Source organism: Meriones unguiculatus, chromosome 20 (assembly GCF_030254825.1).
Source record: "Meriones unguiculatus strain TT.TT164.6M chromosome 20, Bangor_MerUng_6.1, whole genome shotgun sequence".
Taxonomy (NCBI): Eukaryota; Metazoa; Chordata; class Mammalia; order Rodentia; family Muridae; genus Meriones; species Meriones unguiculatus.
The window spans coordinates 23739904-23759905 of NC_083367.1; the positions used below are offsets into that span (position 1 = coordinate 23739904).

The 20002-nt window shown below is 38.9% G+C and overlaps 1 protein-coding gene across 4 annotated transcripts in view; it reads right to left on the bottom strand.

The window, feature by feature from the left end:
• Positions 1–20002, bottom strand: part of Eya4 (EYA transcriptional coactivator and phosphatase 4) — a 253327-nt gene that overhangs the window by 47156 nt on the left and 186169 nt on the right. For 3 of the 4 annotated variants that reach the window (XM_060373192.1, XM_060373194.1, XM_060373191.1), the window contains exons 5-10: positions 12875–12967; positions 8681–8747; positions 7083–7225; positions 6838–6981; positions 5717–5796; positions 731–896 (exon numbers count right to left, since the gene is read on the bottom strand). In XM_060373192.1, coding sequence (XP_060229175.1) covers positions 731–896; positions 5717–5796; positions 6838–6981; positions 7083–7225; positions 8681–8747; positions 12875–12967 — 693 coding nt within the window. The remainder of the gene's footprint in view (positions 1–730; positions 897–5716; positions 5797–6837; positions 6982–7082; positions 7226–8680; positions 8748–12874; positions 12968–20002) is intronic. The other variant, XM_060373193.1, reaches the window with a different exon arrangement.

Here is a 20002-nt window from a genome sequence, read left to right on the forward strand (position 1 = left end):
CTGTTACCTTGTGGTGAAAGACACTACAAATTCTCCACATAATTTTCAACAATCGTTTGCTGGCGAGTGTCTGGGTCTATTACTGAATCCTCCATTCCCTTTCACCGCTCTGTGTATGTATGCTTTGGTTACCCCTGTAGAGTGCTGATTATTGCACCTAAGCCTTAGGATCAAGCAATGCATTCTTCAATCTTCGTTCTCATTTTCCAAAACAAACAAATGACACATATTCGAATTCTTTTACTTTTTCATATAATTTTAGAACTAATAAGCACTGATCAAAGACATTAAGCTTCCCACCACTGATCCTACAAATCTTAGAAATGTAGGAATGTTGATTGTCTAGAGTTACCGATAACTCGACAGGTAAAGGAGTTATGCAGTCCCTCCTGCAAAAAGGAAATAACCCCCAGTTACACTCAAGAGAGATGATATTACAGCTGCTCTTTGTTGTCAAGTTTTGTGTGGAATAAAGAATGGGTCTGACAAGAGAGCCGTTCATGCATGCATACTCTTACACACACAATCATTTTGAGGTTAGAATTCCCAGCCTGTCTCACAACTAATAAGGGCATTTCTGAAATGCCCAGGAGTCTTGTCATATGCAGTGAGCTAGAACTCATTAATCATAAGCGTGATTGTCAGGCAGATCTCAGGCATGTCTCTGCTATGTGCATTTTCTTCCATGTTAGCAGCTAGCACAGGACATTTAAAAGGGGAAGAGCTGTACCTGGTTGGCTAGTCAGTCCTGGGAGAGATTCCTGCAGCTGGTAAGTTGAGGCTGATGATGATGAGCCATCAGCTGTGCTGCTTGACGGCATATATGCCCCGTAGGTTGACGCTGAGTAATACTGAGCATATTGGTTTTGGCCAAAGGCTGTGTAGGATGGGTATTCCTGAAACAAACAAGTGAGGTGGGTGGGTACAGAAGAGCAATTAACGTCTAGGATAGTCCAAGCAAGCAAGCATATACCATCGCCATGGGACCTAACTGATCTGTTTCCATCTTCATTTGCTTTCTAGTCCCTGGCTTGGAATTGATGCTCACGAGTGGAGCCTATCTTCTGTGCATCTCACACATGCAGCACTAACCGATTTCTCTATTAGGTTTGCCAACCAGGTCTAATACACGAACATGAACCTGGCTGACGGGGTTTTATGCTACTGCAATTAAGCACAGAGGGGGAAGAGAAGAGGTACTTAGCTCGTAGTCATTCAGTCCATTCGCACACATTGCCAAACACCATTGGCAAGAAGGAGTTGCAGGAACTCCTGGCTTTTACACAAACCTCAGTGTGCACTTTTTTTTTTCATTTTGTCTTCATGGCAGGCATTTTAAAATAAATAAACAGGTTTCTCAGGCACCACAAGGTACCTGCTGCCTGTGGCTTAACTTAAAGTCTTCAGTAAGGTTTTAAAAAATATTTAACTTTTTCTCTTTTTTTTGCACATAAAAATGAAAGCATTGAACCAACTCCCCTGACCTGTTTTCCATTAAAAAAAGAACCTTAAGATGATGAAAAATGATCCTCTGATAGCCTTTTACATATTAAGATGATGAGTAAAGACTTGTGATAAATGGTGTTTAATATATCTAGCATGGTTTAGCCAAAAATGTTATCAGTGATGACAAATCCTTGGTCAGGATGAAGATCCCCTGTTGTGATAAGTTCTGAAGGGAACAAAGATCCATATTTGATGTCATTTCCAAAAAAGAAAAGTCTCTGTATAAGTAAATACGTGTATTACCAGGAAGCATTAAGTAATATAGCAGAAAACTAAATTTGTCTTAGCCTGTTCATCTAAGGATCTGATGTTCCCCGTCAAATTCCGTGAGCCAAATAGAAAGCTTCAAAGTCTGAACAAAACATTTAGCAGCACTTCTTTCCCAGAGTGAAACAGTAATGATAAGCAAAAATGCTAGTTTTGGGACGTGTCATTGTTCTAATGGCTTAAATGGACTTGTTTGCCCACCACTCAGAACCATATCTGAGGCATCATTATTACTGGCATTTTATATCAAAAACTATGAAGGCACAGAAATTTTTTTTTGCTAAAAATATTTCCTTTTTAAAATTTTATTATTATTATTATTTATTACAATTTATTCAATTTGTATCCTGTGGTCCTCTCCCTCATCTCCTCCCAATCCCATCCTTCTCCCCCATGCACCTCTCCTAGTCCACTGATAGAAGAGGTCCTCCTCCACTTCTATTTGACCCTATCAGGTCTATTTGAGACTATCAGGTCTCATCAGGACTGGTTGCATTGTCTTCCTCTGTCGCCTGGCAAGGGTGCATCCCCCAAAGGGTGGCAATCTGAGATCTGGCCACTGAGTTCATGCCAGAGAAAGTCCCTACTCCCCTTACAAGGGACCCCACCATCCTGGTCACACAGTTAAAAAGTTTCTATGCTGGAATTATAAATGGAGGTGTCAAATCTAGCATCTTTGTGCTATAACTCTGCCAGTCTGCCTGTCCTCTCCAGAAAAGGATGGTACAAGCCAGGAATATATGCCATTGGCCTTTGGGTTAAATGATAGCTTTTGGTATCCAAATATATCTCCATTACTCCCCCACTTCTCTCTACTCTTACTACCTTTATCTAACCATTCTTCATTTCCTGTTAAAGGTATTATGAGTGTTTTTAATTTGTCTCATTTTCTTTTGTAGTTCCTTTAGACTGATTGTTTCAAAGTACAAATTATATTAAATTCTCCTATTCCAAATCATTAATATCTTTCCCATGGTTCAAGACTACAGTTAGAACCCTTACTGAAGCCTCCAAGGCCCTATGTGATTAGGCCTGATCTTCTTCCATGAGGAAGCCATAGGACCTTATGTGACCTAGACTTAGTCTACCGTTTTCTGTGGTGTCTCTCCCCATTCCCCTCATGGATGACCTAGACTCCAGACCTCCTTCAGTTCAAGATCACATTGAACATTCCTGCCTTTTCTCCCTGTAACTTCCTGTCCACATTTATGACCTCATTCTGATGAATCCTAACCTAATCACAGCTCCCAAGGAAAGCTGTGCACAATACTCTCCTGTGTAACACTAGATTTCTGTGAACATTTTAGCGGAGATTTTTTGTTTGTTTGTTTCCCTGCTACTTTGCTGTCTGCTTCACTTGGTAGACTGAAAGATTCATGAGGCAGGCATGAAGCCTGTGCAGTCATGCCACCATCCTTAGGACCCCAAGTGTACAGACTTTCCTACGTTTATCAGGTACTCAATATTTTTAAAAACGAGAAACTGGTACTTAAACCTCAATCCAAAATACAATTATAGTCTATACAGATCCAATGTGAATCCTCAAACAGAATTCAATCCATTTGTGATCAAACCTTTGTAAAGTTTTCCTCTCCTTTGCACAATGGTTTTATCTTTTCAGGGACAGAGTGTTTTGTTTATGTTGCCTTTGTCAAGGGTGTTTCTCGGTGATCATAGCCATCTAGTCTAACTTCTGAATGTCTCATATGTTGTCTGTTTCCTTAGGAAGACTATGTACTTTAAGAGAACAGTAAACAAAGAATTAACTATTTTTGAACTTTAAATGTCCAGTCAAAAATATTTTGTATATCAAGTGATCAATGAATGCCGGCTGCATTAATACATAAAATTAAACTAGCAGAAAGTATAGTGCTATAAGGTACTTTTAAATTAATGCCAAATTATATAATTTGTATTTTTAAAATATTTTAAATACATATTATTTTAACAAAAATTCCTTGGGGTCTTTTGTTATGTTACTAAGACTACAAGAAGGCAATAATAGAATTCTTTTATTAAATCTAAAGAAAAAGCATTTGTGAAACAACTTACATTTTAGTAAGTGTATCAAAATAAAAGAGTATGCTGTCTGTCTAGAAATCAGTTTCCTTTGGGCCCCAATCATTCTGAACATGGTTGAGAATCAGGAAACAAGAATGCGACTCCAAAGTGTCAGCATCTTGGTTCATTTGTGCTCAAGGATGCTTAAGTAGGGACATTTGCACAAATCCCACATGTAATTCTCTCATTCTAGATTTTTTAAAACCCATGAAAACACTAACAGAACATGATGAGGAGAAGAAGGGCTACTAGAGGCAGGCTAAATGACCAAAAAGAAAAGCAGAGCTGCCAGGAAGGTGGGAATCAAACATTTATGGAAAGAAACATAAATCTAAATAGCAGAACCAACAGTAGTTCAACAGGATTTTTAGCTACAAACTGCTATACTTGATTCTGTCTTAGAGTGCACATCACAACTTTATAATTATTCTGATTCAGTTTATTAAGTAATATTATATTCCATATAAGTAATACCTATTGAGAAAAATAAATAAAATGGTATCTACTATAGGTTAAGATAAAAACATATACTATATTCCACAATAACATGACAACTGATTAAACTGACTATAACTCAGCTCTTTAATGGGCAAATTTTTAACAGTCAACAAGATTAACAAATACCCAATAATTCCAATTAGCTAATTTTTTTTTACTCTGCTGAATATTTATCTTAGTTTTAATTTTAAAAAGACTCCTTCTAAGACCATGTACACTTAGGAGGAAACAAAAAAAAGAATGATTTTAAGTTCAAAATATAAACATATGACATTCCTAAATTATTAATAAAATTGTATTGAAAGCAGATGACAAAGGAGAAGAGATCCCCTTTCAGTGGACTAAGGGAAGGGGATGGGGGAAAAAGGAGGGAGGGTGGGGATGGGGGAAAAAGGAGGGAGGGTGGGACTGGGAGGTGTTGAGAGAGGGACCTTCAATCTGGATATATAATGAATAAACTGTAAAAAAATAAAATGTATCCACGGCAAAAAATAAAAATAAAAAGAAACTAAGAAACTCCTCCTACACCAGGCACGATGGCACATGCCTGTAATCTCAGCAGTCTGAGAGGCAGAATGAGGTGGATCTCAATGAGTTTGAGGCCAGGCTGCTCTACAAAATTAAGTTCAAGACACCCAAGGCTACACAGAGAAACCCTGCCTTGAGAAACAACAACAAAAAATTCCTCCTACTCCTCCCATAGTCTTCCCATGGAAGTGCTTCCTAACTGTGTGTCCAATACCAAGAGTTCAAACTAAAATAAGATTATACAGTCAGAGCAGGTTATATATGTAGGAAGATATATCCAAATGTAAGAGAAAGAGACCATCAATTTGTGAGAGAGCAAGGGGTGGGGAGCTTATGGGAGGAGCTGGAGGTAAAGGGAGAAGGGATAAAATAGTGTAATTATATTTTAATTTAAAGAATAAAAATAAATTTAAAAATTCCATGTCCAGTTTTTGATCACTTCCTCCTGGTGAGGTTGCCTAACTAGGACACAGAGAAAGAGGACGCAGACAGTCCTGATGAGACTTGATAGGCTAGGGTCAGATGGAAGGGAGGAGGTTCTTCCCTATTAGTGGACTAGGGGAGGAAGAGGGAGGGAAGATGGGACCAGGAGCAGATGAGGGAGGGAGCTACAGTCAGGATACAAAGTGAATAAATTGTAATAAATAATAATAATAAAGAAAAAATGAAAAAAAAGAAGAATAAATGGAAAAGATCAAATGGAAAAGATCAAGAATACTAGAAGGGTAGAGACAGAGGTTTCAAATTCCACATGATAATAAATAAAAGAAGTATAAATTATAAGTAACTATAAGTTACAAATTGAAGAAAGCAAAAGTCTTCAACAGAAATTTTAAGAAGTGTGAAACCACCGTACCTGCTGTGAGCCACTGAAATTTGTTGAATTGGAAACGGAATTATTTGCATAAATAGTAGAAGATGGTGCAAAACTGGAGCCTAGAGGGAAAGACAAAACACACTTTAACAGTTTTGATATTCATTCGTCTGGAAAAGGGAATGAAATTTAGTCACTTGTGGCAGTGTGGATGGACAAGGCGGATACGGTGTCAAGTGAAGTAAGCCAAGCACAGAGAGGCACATGACACACAAACCCCCATCATGTGTAGAATTCCATTCAGCCAAGCTTGGAGAAGCTTAGTGGACAAGGGAGGGTGCAGAGAGTGCAGACAGAGATGCCAGTCAGGGGCTCCAAGCAAGTCAAGAAATAAGTGCTGACAGTCTATTGAGCAATGGCTGAGAATAACACAGGTGGCAAGAAAGGTACAAGAATGGATTATGAATGTGCTCACTGCAAATAAATTATGAAAGCTTGAGGATATACACACAGGCAGGTGCATACATATGCCAATCCTCACTTCTACATTTTATACCCAATTAAAACATAGGTCAAAGTAACACCCTCTCCCATCAGGAAGGAGGTACAATTATTTAAGTATGATTTAGAAAATAAAGTTTCTATTTAGTCATTTTTGTGACGTGATTAAAATATCTCACTTTATAGAATTCGATGAGAGAAACATGACTTGAGTTTTGTTGTAGTTACCGCGATTTGAGAGAAGATGGGTTCAATTCTAGCCCCCTCCTGACAGCAGATGACAGTTTGTAAGGTAACCTGGAAAGCAGTCCTGCCTGCACTGTGAGTGATCTCACAACATTCACTTAGAAAGACATAAGGCTTCTGCCTGCCAGGCCTGGGGGCTTGAGGGCTGCTTTGCTTGCTCTTCATTTCCTGCCCAAGCTTAACCTGGAGCCTTCGTGATTGCTATGAGTCACGTTTCTCCACCTGGATGTCGCCATTTCCATCATGCTTCTGCCCAGTTACCCTTCTTCCCTTAGGAAGTTGTGAGACTGAACACCAGCTGGCTTTGTGACTCACTCCTCCTAAGTCTGAAGTCACAGAGTCACGTTTAAAAGAATCCTCTCCCCCCCCCCTTTTTTTTTAATTTTCAGGAACATGTTTTAAGGCTGGGCTCGTACCTGGCATTTGGTAAGAATAAGGTGTCTGGCCCGGCTGTGGGGTAGAGAACCCGGGGCTGTAACTGAGGCAGCCACTTTGTAACGGGGACTGAGTTTGGGGAAGCCCACTCTCTGTCTTGATGGCTGGCAACATCACACCAAGATCTGTTTAGAGAACACACAGGCAAAGGGCTTGGTTAGAAGGACCATCTCCCTCAGAGCTGGACCTGGTCAATGGGGGTTACCTGAGAAGAAGAGTTACCTACCGTAAGCAGGCAGACTGTAGGGCTGGCCTGTCTGCGAGTAAGCTGTGTAGACGGCTGGCTGCTGCATCCCAGAATACTGAGTCTGGCCTGCGTAGGCCGACATTGTTTGAGCTGCTGGTGTAGAAAGAATGTGTGGATAGGGCCTAAATATCAGAAAAATAGCATTACTGTGGCAACAAAGACTGCATATTAATTCAGACAGCTTAGATTCACCCAGGGAGAGTTCCCCCTCCTTATTCCCAACTTGTCAGAAATGAATAAAAGTTGAAAAAAAAAAAAGAATAACTTCTTATAAAGGAGCCCAGCCTGGGACCCTGCACCAATCATGTAAAGGCTTGAAGAGTGCATTACATCTCTAAAATCAGCAATAGGGTTTAGAGTGCTCTCTAGGTCTGCAGTTTTTCCTTTCATCTGCACTAGAACTCCATGTACAGCATATCTGGGGAAGAATGGTCGTAAGCCAGCCAATGAATGTCCTCATAACATATTCACCCTCACCACAAGTGTCCTAGAGATACATACTAACTACAAAAGTCAGCTCAATAGTCCTTCTAAGAATTTCCTACTCTAAGTTGGAAATCTGAAAAAAGGGAAGCATCTCTCCGTGAAGAAATGGAATGGCCTTCTCTTTGTCAGGTCCCTTTTGTATACATGCTTCTGACTGGAATCTAGTCCTTAGCCTATACTCAAGGCAGCCTGGACGTGGAGTAACATAACATACTATATTATAATGTGCATGCATAGGTGAACTTGAATCTTGACATATCTCTAAACAAACAAATTCAGATAAAAACCCATTTGGCCCAATATAGCTAAATTTGAAAATTTGAACTATCTGCCCTACCCTCCAAAAACATGACTATGCTAGTTAATTAAACACACACATAGACAGACACACCACACACACACACACACACACACACACACACACACACCAAACTCTCAAATGTGTAACTTATTGGAACTCAGCATCCTAGAAAATATCTCAGTGATAGACTGGATTATAAAATATTGATGTTTAGGTAAAATATGATCTCTGTATGTTTTCTTTTAACTAATTACTGTTTCTTGATTTTTCCTTAAAAATAGAGCATAAACTTATATTAAATCCAAACTCAGTGCATATTCAGTTAAATACTAAAATACACTTTAAGTTTTGTCTATTATTCTTGTAATTGGCATCAAATAACAAATTTACTTATTTTTAAGGTAGCATACCGAATCATTCCATACTAAACTTTCAAAGTGAAAACCTTATATAGTAGAAAACACCATATGTTTTAAACAAAGCTCAAACACTTGAATTTTAAAACAATAAAAATATTCAAGTGTCCTGATTTGAAGAATTTGGGCGCTTTATTTGTCTCTCTGTTTCGAGTCCTCCCCAGAGCATGAAAACATCAGGGATGAGAGGAATCATTCAGGTAAATGGGAGGTTTCTATTTCTGATTCTTTCACTGCTCACTTTGCATCTATCCAGCTTCAATAGTCATATGCGTCAATGTTTCCAATTTAATGTTGCCGTAACAGGTGACTATAAATCGGCACGTGCGCTTTTGAAAGGATCTCTAATGACACTAAAGGAGCAGGGCACTTACTTGGAGGGGTACAGCTGTGCGGAGTACTGATGTGCCGATCTGGGGCTGTAGCCGCTACTTGTTATTACTACAAGACACAAGACGACAGTGCACAAAGCATCGCTTCATGAACGCATCTTCAGTAGGGAGCACACAACCTACTTAAGGAACCTGCCAGTTAAACACACACTTCTTAAAGCTCATTCACTTTGTGAAATGCATTTCACAAGGAAGCAGTTAATGACACACCGTCTGCATTTCAAAGTGTCTCAAGAGTATAAAGTGTCCATTTCTCCCACAGTCACCGCTAGGCTTCCATTTTCTCAGGTCGGTGCCACCCTTTTCTGCACTGACGGTTTATTGGCTAATGCTTTTGATTACGTGGTAAACTTTCACAGTATGAAAGCCAACGTTTTAAGTGTGCAAACTTTACAGCTTAAAACCTGCATACAATACTGAAATATGGATTCTGTATTTATTTTAATTACAATAAAATAATGGTTAAGAAGTTTGAGGTTTAAACTTTCATTCTCCGATTGTGAAAATGCTACTGTTTCCAATTTCCTTCTATCCTATGAATCAGATGGGCGCTAAAAAATTCACAGTCAGAGTGTTCTAGGAGCAGGAATGTGCACAGGCGGCATGGCCCATAAGCCACTTCAGTTTTAGCAGTGTAAAATGTTGTACCAATTATATTTTCAGCCATCAAAGATAATATTTTTCGAAGAGGACCTTATAAGGGAAAGTCGGGTTATTTTAATAATATTTCATCCAAATATGCACCCCATGGTGGAATGTACCCGAAAGTTTGGAAGTCTTTCCCCCCGTTAGCCATCTGCCTTGACTATGACAGATGTGCTGCGCATCTATAGATCCTGACGTGTTCAGCCAGTTCCCTCCGAGCCGGTCCACACTGGGCAAGCACACAGAGTGTCTTTATTAGGCCATCTGCTGTTCATTCACATTTCAAAAAGATTAAAGTCATACACAACACAGTGCTGACACGCGTTTAGTCTAATCAATCATAGTTAAACTTCAAAGCACTACATCCTCTCTGAGTTGTTCATATGAACGTTGGGGCTAAACTTTTAGAACGGCAAAAAGTGACAAATAGGTTTAGGTTGCTGGCTCATTTGAGCAATATGGTAGGTTCCCATGTCCAACCACTGTCAAGTGCCCCTGTGAGCGTCACGGATGTGAGTGAGCAGTGTGCTAAAACACCCTGTCTACCTGGTGTGTGCAGAATACGGAAATCAGACTTTATTTTCCATAGCAATAGTGAAGTCAGAAGAAGGGCTCCCAGCATTATAAATCAGTTTTGAAAGTCATCAAATGTGACCACAAAGGTGTTAAGTTCTAAACATTTTGGGAACTTAATACAAGTGAATTTTCTACTTGTAGTTGGAAAGAAAACATTATTTTTCACTTAGTTTCTTCAAAACTAGAAAGAATTTTAAAAAAAAATCCTTGAAATCAAATTAGAGAGAACAGACATTTGCACCATATCCCATGGGAACTAAGTGTGCATTATTCAAATTTCCATGGTGTGGAATATTATAATAGAAACTGGGTTAAGAAAGGTTTAATTCCACTTTGTTCTTTTTCTTTTTTTTTTTTTTTCTGATTTTTGATAGGATTCCATGCTGGCACAATCAAAACCTGAGCTGTCCATACTGACAGGCTAGCCTCAAGATGGAAAAACTCAGGGGATTTCAAATAAGACAAATAAGAAATATTAACTTGTAACATTGTTTATTAAATTAGACAGAGCAGAATTCTATATTTCAGAAAAGATCCATAGACACAAACAGCATTCTGAACATACAGAATGTATTTTCCCTTCAGTTAATGAGTCTAGACCTTGTGAGAGTAATATACTCCAAACACTATAAAGGCTTGATTGACCTTTGAATATTTATATTAATATCTATAAAATACATAGGAGACAAAACCTCTGGCTTAAAAAACCAAGATAATTATAAATCCTATAATCTTATTCAAATTGTTAACTTTCTAGAAAACTTAAGCAACAGCACATGGTTTAGAAAGAGCTGAGATTATGTTGGTCGCTGTTGAAAGTCTGCAGAGAGATATGCAGACTGCTTTATGAAAACCCAAAAACCTTCGTGTTATGCCTCACTGCTATATACTGACTCATATATTCCTCAAAGCCCTGGACTCATTACTCTTACTGTGTTTTATGGTTTCTACAAACAGAAGAAGAGCCGGCTACCTCTGGGATGTCTTCACAATTGATTTCGTGTCTGGTAATGCCTATTACCAGTTTCTCACAGAATAAGATCAAGGAATGCTCAGGCTCTTACTCTACTATGACTTTTTAAAAACTTAGCACGGCTCGTGGAGAGGGGAAGCAGTGGGGACATTCAACCGGGTAGGAGATGTTTTGCCGCACCACAGCCAGAGCACCTCTGATGTTTGTATTAGATGCAGACTGCTGCTGAGTGCCTCACACCGCAACCTGCAGCTCCCTCAGAGTCCTCATCTGTGGAGAAGGGCCACCCTTGATCACTGCAGTCCAAAGGAGTTTTCACCAGTATTCGGTGTGTTTTGCATCTGAGTTTTCTCAGGTAGCTACTAACCATGAGTAGGAACTGCATAATTGGAATGTGGCTAGTTTAACCAGAAACAAATTTTGTTTTGTTTCCCTGAATTTTAATTTATTGGAAGTGGCTACTTTACCTAGACCATAGAGCCCTAGAGACTTCTTAGGAGAACACTAACAAAGTGTCTTTAGAGGTGGTATGAATGGGTAACAAGTAGGATGACTCCTTAGGCGCATCCTTTCCCAATGCAATACCACCAGGAGGGGTGGTTGTCAGCACATGGTTCTAGACTCATCTGTGCTTGAATATGTAGCCAAACCACTCTGGATGTCTCTGAAGAGTTTAGTGGTATTCTTATTTGTAAAATGGGTCGCCCAGTGCTAAAATTACATCTGGAGTGAACAATCTATACACTGGTCGTTCATCTTTCAAAGAACTTGTATGTTCCTGAAACCTAATAGCAGCTACTTAATAATCTCATACCCTCCCCACAAATCATTCATATGCATTTATTTTGTAGTTACAGTTAGTGGGCACTACAGAGTAATGTAATATGTTGGTGCTTATTTATCTCCTGTGAGCCAGGTGAGCTGCTGAAAATAACGCACATTGGCTCACATGAGTCTTTATGCCAGGCTGGTTCACAGATTTTATTTTTGTCTGGAGTACTAATATTTATGTGCACATATGACAACTGCTCCAATTGGTGTGAACTAATAAAGTTAGATCATCTGTCTCCATAAAAGTGAAATATATTTTATAACACTATATTAGACTCAAAGGCACACCTTAACTCTCTTTACATAAAGCACACCACATAAAATCCTTGCACATGAGGACATGGATAAACACAAAATATATTAAATCAGAGTTGCAGAACCAAGATTTAACTGCCATAACACTTTTCTGGGTTTCATGTTTATCTTTGTGACAAACTCATTCCTTCTTGGGTTGGTTTCCAAACTTTTGTTCATTAGATAATAAGCCATACAAAAATAGTCATTTAAAGAGAGCCTTTAAGTCAACTTAATTTGTACCCTTTATGCCCAGCTGGGAGTTATCAGGTATTTATATTTAAAAAGGATTGATGTTTAAAGACATACTATTGTTCTCTTTGAAGCACGGGACTACTCTCCCAGGCTGAGTTCTAATGTAACCAGCATGTGTTCTCCAGAAACCCATTAACCTTTAATACTTGTCATTCAGCTGCCTACACAGGAGGACTTTCTTAAACCCAGAGAGGAAACAAGGTTATTTAGAAGGAATCAAATGGATAGTTTTACATCTAGAAGGGAGGACAGAAGGCAGTTTTTAATGTAATTTAAATGGGCAAGTTAAAGGAACAAAGTTAGCTATTATGGACCTAATTATTAGATTGATCAAGCAGTATATAAAATAATGAAGAAAGTTGGCTCTGCTAATGAGAAAGTCATGGGATTGCTACAGTGCAGGCTGAAGAGTTGGCAAAAGGATTCCAAACACCGTTTCTAAGAACACGTAATTTTAAGACAATTAGTTCTTCATAAAAGTGGGTTTCTGGCTGACTTCATAATGGTGAAAACTCTTACAGCTTTGAGCCTGTGCCATTCTCAAGCAAGAGGAAGTGGAAGGACCCCAGCGTGGACACAGAGACACGAGCTAAAGGCTTTACCTGACCCAGTAAAAGTGTCAAGCGTTCCATCTCCAGTCGTGGTTGTGGTCTCACTGCTGTTCAAGGGCTCAGTTTTGACTGCAAGAAGAGACGCTACGTAGAAGAATAAGTACATGTGAGTTTTACTTCTAAAGTCGTAGCAAAGTCCCTGGCTGCCGGTGATTATATAGATAGATCACATATATATATATATGATCTATCTATATATATTCATTTTTTTTTATCTAGCTATCATGGGCATGCAAGAGAAAACTTAAGAAGTGAATGAGGAAAGTTTTGTTAATTTGGCTTCCAGCTGGGCATGCATTCATAAAGGATTTATTCTAAAATCCTCCATTGGGCTAGGTCTGAGAGTCTGGCTTTTAAAGGCAGTGGGCCTTCAAAAGTAAAACAGCAGCACTTAGATTTGCATTAAAAAAACACACACACACACACAAAAAAAAAAAACACAGGAAAAAAACCTCTTTTAAGCACACTTTGACACAGTTAACAGATAGAAAGAAATCATCAGGATCCTGGTCACAATTAATTCAAGTCACAACAAAGATATTTACAATCTTAGGTTTTATTCTCCCCAAGAAAATATTTAGAGAAATTTGCATTAGAGTCTAAGGAGGGAAACAGAAATTCAGGAAACCCTGATCCTATTCTCACTATAGGTTAAAAAGCACAAGGCACTCAATAAATATTCTGATAAAACAAACAAATAAAACACTGAAACAAGGATTCTCAAAGTTTTGGGCATTTTCTATTTATCAGGATAACATCTTGACAACATTGAGATAAGCACTTGTGAGAAATGATGTCTACAACATTGCACGTTTCTTTATAAAACGCTTGCCATGTGTCATTTTGGCAAAATCCTCCCGTGGCACTGAAGAAGGCTGGCCCACACATGTCATCATTATCACATGCAACAGGGAGGGCAGTGATGACGCCTCTACCCATTTGGTCACACCATATTTTCCCTTTGTTGATGAAATTATAGCAGTCAGGGAATGAACCGAGTTATTTCTACTTTAACACCGCCCCTGTATCCTGGTTGTAAGTGGGGTGGTACAGGTAAGTAAACTTAGAAGCAAACAGGGCACTGGAGAAGGGAGTTGAATTCTAACCAACCAGTGAGTCAGTATGCTAGAAAAGAAAAGTGGGCTCATCCAGCACCCACCAACGGAGCAACTGAGGAATGTGACCCTGTTAGAGAAGCTGCTGCCTGTGGGGAAGCATGCAGTGATGTTACAGCCTTCTGCAGTAAACTCAGCCAAACCCTCACTGAGGTCTAGGTTTAGTAGGCACACTTGAATTGTAGCATGACTTGTTAGAATACCTGGAGAACTTTAAAGGTTGAATGCAGGAAGTGGCACACACACATACACAGACACACAAGAATTACTAATTTTTGGAGAAGGGAAATTTAAGGCTAGCCTCTTTTTAATAGTAACAATAATCTGCTTAGTCTAGTTATCCGCATGACAATAAATAATTAATCTGTAGTTACTACATTCAGCAATTTTCATTCACAGTGTTACCTGATCTACACTTAGCACCACAAAAGCTACTGACTCTTACAGGATTATTCATTACGCATTCAGACTTGACTGTGTTTTAGAACTCATGCGTTCATCAAATCTTGATTGGAATCCCAATGGATCTTTGCCCTTAACATTTATGGTCTGTGCAGCACAACAGCCTGTGTGAAGTTGTCACAACCAGACAGTCGTTCAGAGTATAACAAAAATGTGATTTCCTCTTAGAGTAATTCAAATACTTCACTATAAGGAAAACTGTAAAATATTGGGGTAGGCTACTCAGCTGTGTTATGTATGTTTTCCTCAAGAACTACTGTTTTAGAACACAGTGAAAAGTAGCATGGTTGAGAGCGGATGCAACAGCACCTACTAAGTATGTGCCTATCAGGTTTCAGGCACTCCAGAGGAGTAGGGACCAATCATATTAATGATGAGTTAATTTATTCCAATAGCTGTGCGTGAACACTATCACCATTTTCACTTCTCAAGTGGCAGACTGAAGCACAAAACACAGAATAACTTGCCCTGATCACATTGCTGCTAAGAGCTTGAGTTTGACACAAGCCAGAGAACTTGCAGGATCCTCTCTTTACACTGTCCTGCCTCCAAGCATCATGGGTTAGCTGGGATTCCCTTCTATCTGCGTAAAGATGACGTAGGGAATGCTCTGGAAGGGTGTGAGTCTGCACGATTCAAGGTCCACATTTACTTCTGACACCTATGACAAAAAGTGCAGCCCAGAGACTTCTGCAACATGAAGACAAGAGACACCGGAGAGCTTCCAATTCTAATATGACTAAGTTCCCATTTGGACATGTCTGTATCTGTAAACAGTATTGTAATGGGAATTTATTATCCCTTGACTAGGGTGTCTCCATTGTGAAACTGGAGGGGCAGAAAGGGAGCTGAGTTTGACAACACTGGTCTAGAAGCCAGACATGTTGACGGTGATTAGTTTTGTTACCATGGATACCGACCTTGAGAGGTGATTTAAGCATTACTCAGCATTGGTTTTGATTATAATTTCCTGAATTTGAAAGCTTCAGGCAGTCAAAAAAAGAAAGAAGACAAGAAAGAGAGGTTTGGTCCCATTCATAATACTGGTAACATCTTTTACTAATTTAAAAGTCTGTGTGCTGGATGAAAGTGGTTTATTTTTCTGAGAAAAGCCGTTCGCTGGGGAATGTGAAGAAATACAGAAATACCAAGCAGGGCTCAGTGTTCTAAAATGAGCATATTTTAAAGTGACAAGTCAACAAAACTGATACTGATATTTGGAGAAAAATATGTACATTAATGTCAGATTACTTTTTCTTTTCAGGTAATAGCATAAAATCGAAAGGGGTGTATACTGTAGAATCTATCTAATTTGGAGAGCTAAGCAGGGCTACATGTAAATTTATCCCAGCAGATAAATTAATTTTATAATATATGGTTATTATCAAACTGCTTGAGGTGCTAAGGTAGGTGCTAAGCTGTTTTATTAATATCAGTTGAAGGCTATTCAATAATAATAATAAGTAATCTAATTATTCTCAATGGCAGAAAGTCATAAACGTAAACCAATACTTTTCGTATCATTAAAATTGTCATGAAGACATTAGAAAGATATTAGAACAGTTTTCATACTATAACATATGTTAAGTAAGCAGAAAATATACATTACACCAAAACCACAAATAATCATTGATAATGGATGTCATGTCCACTGGGCTTCCAAATGTATTTGGTTTATATTCAGTCTTTGTCTTGCTTTTGTTTCTGCATTTTTAATGAGATATAACATGTACAGCTCAAGTACAAAACTAATTTTTTAAACATTATGTTCATGGTGCTAAGAGAAGAATATAAAAAGAATTACTTGTAGAATGCAACAAGAGTACAGTTTGGGAGTAGGGGACTCTTTTCCCAAATCAATGACATCCAGAAACAAATTTACTATATGTGAGTTAGTCAGCTAAATGTTAAAAGTCCTTGATGATTTCTTGACATCTATTTCAAATTTATAAAATACAACTGATGACAATGCCTTCTTTCAGGTTCCCCAAATCTTTTCTTTCAGACTTAAAAATTTTTTTAACATAATTTTTTTTCTTTTTATTTTATTTTATTATTATTTTTTTTATCAGTTACATTTTATTAACTCTGTATCCCAGCTGTGTCCCGATCCCTCATTCCCTCCCAGTCCCCCCCTCCCTCCCTCATCTCCACCGTGCCCCTTTCCAAGTCCACTGATAGGGGGGACCTCCTCCCCATTCATCTGATCCTGTTTTATCAGGTATCTTCAGGACTGGGCTGTTTTTATTTATTAAATTTATTCACTTTGTATTCCATCTGTAGCCCTGCCCTCACCCCCTCCCAAGCCCACCCTTCCTCCCTCCTTCCTCTCCTTCCATGCCCCTTCCCCAGTACACTGATAGTGGAGGTCCTCCTCCCCTAGCCTATCAGGTCTCATCAGGACTGTCTTTCATAGTCTTCCTCTGTGGCCTGGTAAGGCTGCTTCCTCAGGGGGAGGTGATCAAAGAGCCAACCACTGAGTTCATGTCAGAGATAGCACCTGTTTCCTTTACTAGGAAGCCCATTTGGAGACTGAGCTGCCATGGGCTACCTCTGTGCAGGGGTTATCTCCATGAATGGACCTTGGTTGTAGTATCAGTCTCAGAATAGACCCCTAGGCCTAGATTTTTTGGTTCTGTTGTTCTCCTTGTGGAGCTTCGACCCTTCCAGGTCTTTCTATCTCCCCCCTTCTTTCCTAAGATTCCCTGCACTCTGCCCAAAGTTGGGCTATGAGTATTGCATCTGCTTTAATAACCTGCTGGGTAGAGTCTTTCAGAGGTTCACTGTGGTAGGCTCCTGTCTTGTTACTTGTTTTCACCTTCTTCCGATGTCTATCCCATTTGCCTTTCTGAATGAGGATTGATCATCTTACCCAGGGCCCTCCTTCTTGCTTAGCTTCTTTCGGTGTACACATTTTAGTGTGATTATCCTATATTATATGTCTAATAACCACTTATAAGTGAGTACATACCATGTGTGTCTTTCTGCTTTTGGGAAAGCTCAGTCAGGATGATCTTTTATAGTTACCACCATTTGCCTGCAAATTTCATGAAGTTCCATGAGGAATTAAATCATCTCTCCACTGCAGCTGCTCATTCAGTGCAGTCACGTCAGGACTTTCATTGTCTTTCATTATCTGCTTCTCTTTGTGCAGTGTTTCTGTGTGTGAGTGGTCAGTGTACACTAATCAATATGATTATTACTGGGTTCTTGTGTTCTAGTACTGGGAGTAGAATATAATTGGGTCTTGATATGATTCAATTAAATAAGAAAATAAAAATTACTTTTTTTGACATTGTCCTAAGAATTCCTGACAGATCTATGTATTTCTGTATTTGGTATATGTATGACTGAATCAAGGCCCCTGACACCATTTCAAAGATATCCATTATGACCACATAGGCTTCATCCCAGGTATGCAGGGGTGGTTCAATATACAGAAATCCATAAATGTGATCCACCATATTAACAAACTGAAATAAAAATCCCACATGATAATTTCCTTAGATGCTGAAAAAGCATTTGACAAAATCCAACATGCATTCATTTTTAAAGTATTGGAGAGATCAGGGATACAAGGCACATATCTAAACATAGTAAAGGCAATATACAGCAAGCCTATAGCCAACATCAAACTAAATAGAGAAACTTAAAGCAATCCCACTGAAATCACGGACAAGGCAAGGCTGCCCACTCTTTCCATATCTCTTCAACATAGTTCTGGAAGTCCTTGCTAGAGCAATAAGACAGTTGAAGGAGATTGAGGGGATACAAATTGGAAAGGAGGAAGTCAAAGTATCACAGTTTGCAGATGACATGATACTATACCTGAGTGACCCCAAAAATTCTACCAAGGAACTCCTACAGCTGATAAACACCTTCAGCAAAGTTGCTGGATACAAAATTAAGTCAAAAAATTGGTAGCCCTCCTGTATACCCAAGACAAAAGGGTGAGAAAGAAATTAGGGAAACAACACCCTTATAGCCACAAATGACCTAAAGTACCTTGGAATGACCCTAACCAAGTCAAAGACTTGTATGAAAACAAATTTCAAGTCTCTGAAGAATGAATTGGAAGATGATAACAGAAAATGGAAAGATCTCCTAGGCTCATGGCTTGGCAGGATTAACATAGTAAAAATGGCCATCTTACCAAAGCAATCTAGAGATTCAAGGCAATTCCCATCAAATTACCAACTCAACTCTTTACATACCTTGAAAGAAAAATTCTCAGCTTCCTATGGAATAACAAGAAACCCAGAATTGCTAAAACAATCCTGTACAATAAAAGATCTTCTGGAGGTATCTCCATCCCTGATCTCAAGCTATACTATAGAGCAACAGTTATAAAAACTGCATGGTACTGGCATAGAAACAGAATGGTGGATCAATGGAATTGGATAAAATACCTGGAATTAAACCCACACACTTATGGACACCTGATTTTTGACAAAGATGCCAAAACCACTCAATGGAAAAAAGATAGCATCTTCAACAAATGGTGCTGGTCTAACTGGATGTCTACATGTAGAAAAATGCAAATAGATTCATACTTACTAACCTGCACAAAACTAAAGTCCAAGTGGATCAAAGACCTCAATATAAAACCAGACGCACTAAACCTGTTAGAAGAAAAAGTGGGGAAAAGCCTTGAACTCATTGGCACAGGAGACAACTTCCTGAAGAGAACACCAGCAACATAGGCTCTAAGAGCAACAATCAACAAATGGGACCTCATGAAACTGAAATGCTTCTGTAAAGCAAAGGACACTGTTGTCAAAACAAAATGACTGCGTACAGATTGGGAAAGGATCTTCACTAACCGTATATCTAACAGAGGGCTAATATCCAGTACATATAAAGAACTCAAAAAGTTAAACAGCAACAAATCAAGTAATCCAATTAAAAAATGGGGTACAGAGCTAAACAGAGAATTCTTGATAGAGGAATATCAAATGGCAGAGAAAGACTTAAAGAAATGTACAATGTCCTTAGTCATCAGGGAGATGCAAATCAAAACAACCCTGAGATTTCACCTTACACCCACCACAATGGCTAAGATGAATAACTCAAGTGACAACACATGCCAGAGAGGATGTAGAGAAAGGGGAACCCTCCTCCACTGCTGGTGGGAATGTAAACTTATACAACCACTTTGGAAATCAATCTGGCACTATCTCAGACAATTAGGAATAGTGTTTCCTCAAGATCCAGCTGTACTACTTCTAGGCATATATCCAAAAGACGCTCAAGTATACAAGGACATCTGCTCAACCACGTGTGCAGCAACTTTATTTGTAATAGCCAGAAGCTGGAAACAGCCCAGATACCCCTTAGTTGAGGAATAGATGCAAAAATTGTGGCACATCTACCCAATGGAATATTACTCAGCGTTAAAAAGCATGGAAATCATGAAATTTTCTGGTAAATGGTGGGAAATGGAAAAGATCATCCTCAGTGAGGTATCCCAGAAGGAGAAAGATGCACAGGGTATATACTCACTCATAAGTAGATATTAGACATATAATATAGGCTAAACATA